The sequence below is a fragment of the Engraulis encrasicolus genome, chromosome 16 (assembly GCF_034702125.1).
Source record: "Engraulis encrasicolus isolate BLACKSEA-1 chromosome 16, IST_EnEncr_1.0, whole genome shotgun sequence".
NCBI classification, from domain to species: domain Eukaryota; kingdom Metazoa; phylum Chordata; class Actinopteri; order Clupeiformes; family Engraulidae; genus Engraulis; species Engraulis encrasicolus.
This window is the reverse complement of record NC_085872.1, coordinates 37,492,924-37,497,923: the sequence shown is the minus strand read 5'-3', so window position 1 is coordinate 37,497,923 and position 5,000 is coordinate 37,492,924. Positions and strand designations below refer to the sequence as shown.

The window sequence follows — 5,000 nt, the reverse complement described above, 5'->3', positions numbered from 1 at the left end:
CAAAAGCCATGAGAAATCCGTCTCCTTGGACGATGGGAGATGGTTTGATCTTACTCTATCATTGAAATTAATTGAAGTTCCAATCTTAAATTAAAACCCACATTGTGCTTTATTAACATGCCTGTTACGTTATAGCGTCGCAAAAGCATACAAATAACAAAACGAAAGTGTGAATATAGGTACCTAAACCATTCAGTAACGGAGCTCGCGGGTGAGTTCTACGTCACCACTCTCAACTGTTTGCTGATTGGCGAAACACTGAGAGAACATATCTAGAGGCTTTTACCAGACGATGTGCGGAGCCAAAATCTTTGGGTGAAGTACAGAGGATGGCGTCGCGAGGCTAGGTCCATACTGCCAGCCTTACAAAGGCAATGTGCAAAACTGAGTTTAGACTGAAAATGGTCTTCATAACACCTCCTTTATCTTTTGACAAAGCCTTGTGGTCCAAATGTGTCCCGTTTTAGAGATATTGCTATGTCAAATTTCCGGCTGCTGTGCATCAAGCACGTTGACCTGAGGTACGTACGTACGTAGAGATGACTCGAGATTTAACTGGAGCCCCCATGCGAAATGTCAAAAGGAGTGAGCGTTTGAAAGAAAGTTGCCACTACTGTGTGAGCCGTTATTCATCATCCAGGGGCTTGGGGGCCTGGTGACAAGGCGTGCCTCTGTACGTACGTACAACATTCTGACTGATGCAGTAGAAGGACTCACTAGATCTATAGTGCCAGCCTTACAAAGGCAAAGTGCAGTAATTTCATATTTTGTCAAAACTGAGTTTAGACTGAAAATTGTCTTCACAACACCTCATTTATCTGGTGACAAAGCCTTGTGGTCCAAACATGTCCCGTTTTAGAGATATTGCCGTGTCAAATTTGTTGTGGCTCGATATCCAACCTAATTCCAAGGCTTTCGAGGCTTTTTTCTCAGTTTCAGTGTTGGCGTAGTTTCTGCACTTCACCTTGGTAGGGCAGATATTAGTACTGTGTGTGTGTGTGTGTGTGTGTGTGTGTGCGTGTGCGTGTGTGTGCGTGCGTGAGAGAGACAGAGAGCTTGAGATTTAGATATACAAGCTCACTAAAGATAGGAGATGGACAGCAGCTAAGGTGCGCAGAGTTTTGGCATGATACACAAGCTTACTGATGAGCAGAAGGAAAGAATGAAAAGACAGGGAGTAGGTAAGATGTGCAAGCTCATGGAAAAAAAGATGAAGAGACAGTGAGAGGCTGAAAGGCCAGAGAGAATCTTAAGGTGTGCATGTGTACTGAAAGGCAGAAAGACATTGTGAAGTTGGCTGATGCACAGACAGAAAGATGGAGAGATGTACATAAAGATGACTGATACGGCAGATAGACAGATTGGGAGCTATGGCATGGTGTGTAAGCTCACTGACAAACAGAAAGAAAGAAAGAAAGAAAGAAAGAAAGAAAGAAAGAAAGAAAGAAAGAAAGAAAGAAAGAAAGAAAGAAAGAAAGAAAGAGGCTCATACAGTATATACAAACTCACAGAGGACGGGAGGCCAACAGGAGCTACGGTACGCAAGCTTACTGACAAAGTTGTAGAAAAGCTGAGGTATGCAAACTCACAGACGGACATCTCAAAGATGGACAGGAGCTATGGCGTGCAAGCTTACTGACAGGCAGAACGAGAGATGGAGAGAGACTATCGTATGCTTATTGAAGGATGGATGAGATACACAGAGGAGTAGAATGGCAAAGAGAGTCTTAAGTTGTGCAAGCTTACTAAAAGGCAGCAAAACATTATGCAGTTAGCTAACTGATTGATGGATAAGTTGAGAAGCTACTGTAAGGTAATACATGAAGACCGCAAGGCAGAACACCGTACAGGATGTAATCTGTAAAAGCTCACAGAAGAACAAAGGTGGAGAGTAGCTAAGGAACGCAAGTTGATTGACTGAAAGACGTAGAAAAGCTGAAGTATGCAAGGCTCTCGGCAGACCCAAAGATGGGCAGAACCTAAGATGTGTACAAGCTCACCGAGGGGCAGAGAAAAAACAAGGTTGCACTATTTCACTGAAAAGTGGAAAAGCAGAGACCGTATGGCCAAGGATGGTGGGAGGGAGACTGAAAGATAGACAGGCTGGCAAAATGAGGGAGCGTAAGGGGGGGGAAAGAACAAACAAGAGGGAGGGAGATGGTTTCGAGGTGAAGAGGTGGGAGTGAAGGGTGCAGAAGATATGCGGTGAAATGCACGAAGGGATCCTCCCAGCTGGTAAGCTGTCAAAACACCCCGACCATCAGTTTATGCAGCACGCTAGAAATGCCCCCCTCTTGTAAACTTCCCAACCTCCCTGACTTCTCCCACTGTACCCCTGGTCTGACGGGAGAAAACGGCTACAACCGGGCGGGATTGCTTTTTCGTTAACAAAGGAATCAGGGTGGGGCGGGCAACATGTGCTGTTGTACTGTTCTCTTCTGTTCTGTTCCGTTCCGTCCTGGTGCTCTCTCTGGCGTTAACTTTATTCGGCCCGTGATCTCTAAACGAGGCCCAGAGAGAGAGAGAGAGAGCCACGCCGCCCTGGCTCCATCTGGCCTCCGCACCCCCGACCTGCTGCACGCGGCCTGGGAGCAGCTGTTTAGCATCCCAGCCTCCTGCGCTGCGCTGCGCTCCCTCTATTCCCCCCTCTCCTCCTCCTTCACTCAGGCATACACACACACACACACACACACACACACACACACACACACACACACACACACACACGCTTGCGCAAACACGTGCACACTCACTCCCCCTCTCCTTTCTGACTTTCCTTGTTTAGTTGAAAATTCTCTTGCATTCTTGTTCTCTATTGGAGTAGTTAAAAGGGTGAAATTAGACAGCCAACCTGTCCAGTGTACACACGCACACACACACACGCACACGCACACATATACGCGCGCACACAAACACGCGCGCACGCGCACACACACTTTTGTGGAAAACCCTGACCCCAATGCCTTCTGCGCTGCAACCACAGCGCCAAGTACAAGCAATCATTTGCCCAAAAAGCACTTTGCAGTCTTCAGTCTTGTCATTGTTTTGTTTTTCTTTCCTGGGAAAAAAAATGTGCTGACCTCTCAATGACTTGCGTTCTTACCAAAGTTAATGCCTCACCCCCATCTGCGTGAGTGTGTCCTCACGTTTAGTTGTATTTAGTTTGTTTGGGATGGGTGCAGCAGGTGGTGGAGGGACAAGGAAGAACCTGCTCAGTTTAAAGAGACGCATGTGACGGTCAGCTGGGGCACAGGGGGAAAGACTGAGTGACCACTGATCGTTGGATGCACATCTGCAGGAAATGCTGCGCTATGCTCACCTGCACATTTTAAACCGTATGCATTTTGGTCTGACTAGCGCTCTCCCTTTCCCATGCACTGACCCACTCAATGTATTGGCTCAGGTGTCCGCTTTACCGGACGGAAATGTTGTCCACTCAGCCTTCCAGACAACTCCCTAAACCCGACACCGACACTCCATCCCCAGGCACGACTTCCAGGCATATGCAAAAAGCAAAGCCAATCAGAACGCTGAGGTCACCGAGGGTAACAGCATCCACTTTGGGGGCTCGCAAAAACCGCAGACAACACCGCGTGAGGGCCACGCCGATCATCTCCAATGCGGCTCTCACACAGCGGGTGCATTCCAATATGCGACCTTGCGTCCTCCACTTGTGCTTGCGGCCTCACGTTTCTCTGATGCCCCGCCTCCGTGGAGAAAACGATTAAGAAAACTATTCTCCATTCACCATGCAGTTTGCAAATGAGAAAATTACTTTACAATTGAGCTTTTGCGAGATATTGAAATATAATGCCATTGTCAGTGATGTCATCACGACGTATCACTTCCTGGTACCAGGCCACAAGCACACAAGTGGAGGACGCAAGGTCGCATTTTGGAACGCACCCCAGGGTAAACCGTCCCGGCGTGGGACGAGGAATGCAGTATGTGGGAGGGAAAGAGGGTGATTGGGTGCAGTGAGGAGAAGTGCCAGGTCAGGGTCCCCAGCTGTCTTGAGATCCTTGAGGGGAGCTGAGCATGCCCCTGGGTCCATTCTCCTGTGTGTGCGTGTGTGTGTGTGTGTGTGTGGTGTATGCTGCAAACTGCAAACTGCAGCTGTGCTGGCCAAATCAATAGAGATTAGATTCTGCTCTCCTCGCCGTGTCCTGTGAACACTGGAAGCACAAAAAAAACACAATCGAGCTTGTTGCGGATGGCTGCCTGCATTTTGTGGCAGAGCCTGACCTGTGTGCCTGTCTGTGTCTGCTTTCTGTCTCTTGTCTCTGAACACACACACCCATACCCACACATACACACACACTCATACGTGCTCGAAAACACACTCGTGCTCACGCAAACCCCCATACATTCTGAAACATGCGCATTCCTTCTGATCACACCCACACATGCACACACCAACACCCACATTCATTCCTGTTGCACATGTACCCACACACATTCCTGTCACACAAACACACACTCACACTCACACTCACACTCACACTCACACACACACACACACACACACACACACACACACACACACAAACAGGCTCAACAAGATCGCCAGGCTAGTGCCGGACGAGCCGGAGTTCCTGCGGCACGTGACTCAGCTGGACCTGCGGGACAACGGTCTGACGGAGCTGGACGCCACCCTGTTCCCCCGGCTGGAGGTGCTGCACTGCGAGAGGAACCGCCTCACCAGCCTGCGCGTCAAGGGCTGCCTGCTCAAGGGCCTCTACGCCGCACACAACGGTGAGAGACACCTGCCTGCCCCTGACCTGCCTGCCTGCCTGCCTACTCACACCCAGTGATGGGCGACCGCGGCGTTCAGAAGCTACGAGCCAGTGCCAGGTGTTGCAAAAGATCTGGCTGTATGTCCTTTGGATATGGGGCACTAGATTGCAGCTTCTGGATACAGGTTGCCCATCACTGCTGAAGCCTGGGGTGAATTTCTCAAAACCGAAGTTGCTTACTACATTAGCTACTTTGTTGTTTTC

General features: G+C 49.2%; 1 protein-coding gene across 1 annotated transcript in view; it reads left to right on the top strand.

Annotated features, from left to right (window-relative positions):
- phlpp1 (PH domain and leucine rich repeat protein phosphatase 1) overlaps positions 1 to 5,000 on the top strand; it is an 82,877-nt gene that overhangs the window by 59,581 nt on the left and 18,296 nt on the right. The window contains exon 7 of the mRNA XM_063219555.1: positions 4,553 to 4,755. Coding sequence (XP_063075625.1) covers positions 4,553 to 4,755 — 203 coding nt within the window. The remainder of the gene's footprint in view (positions 1 to 4,552; positions 4,756 to 5,000) is intronic.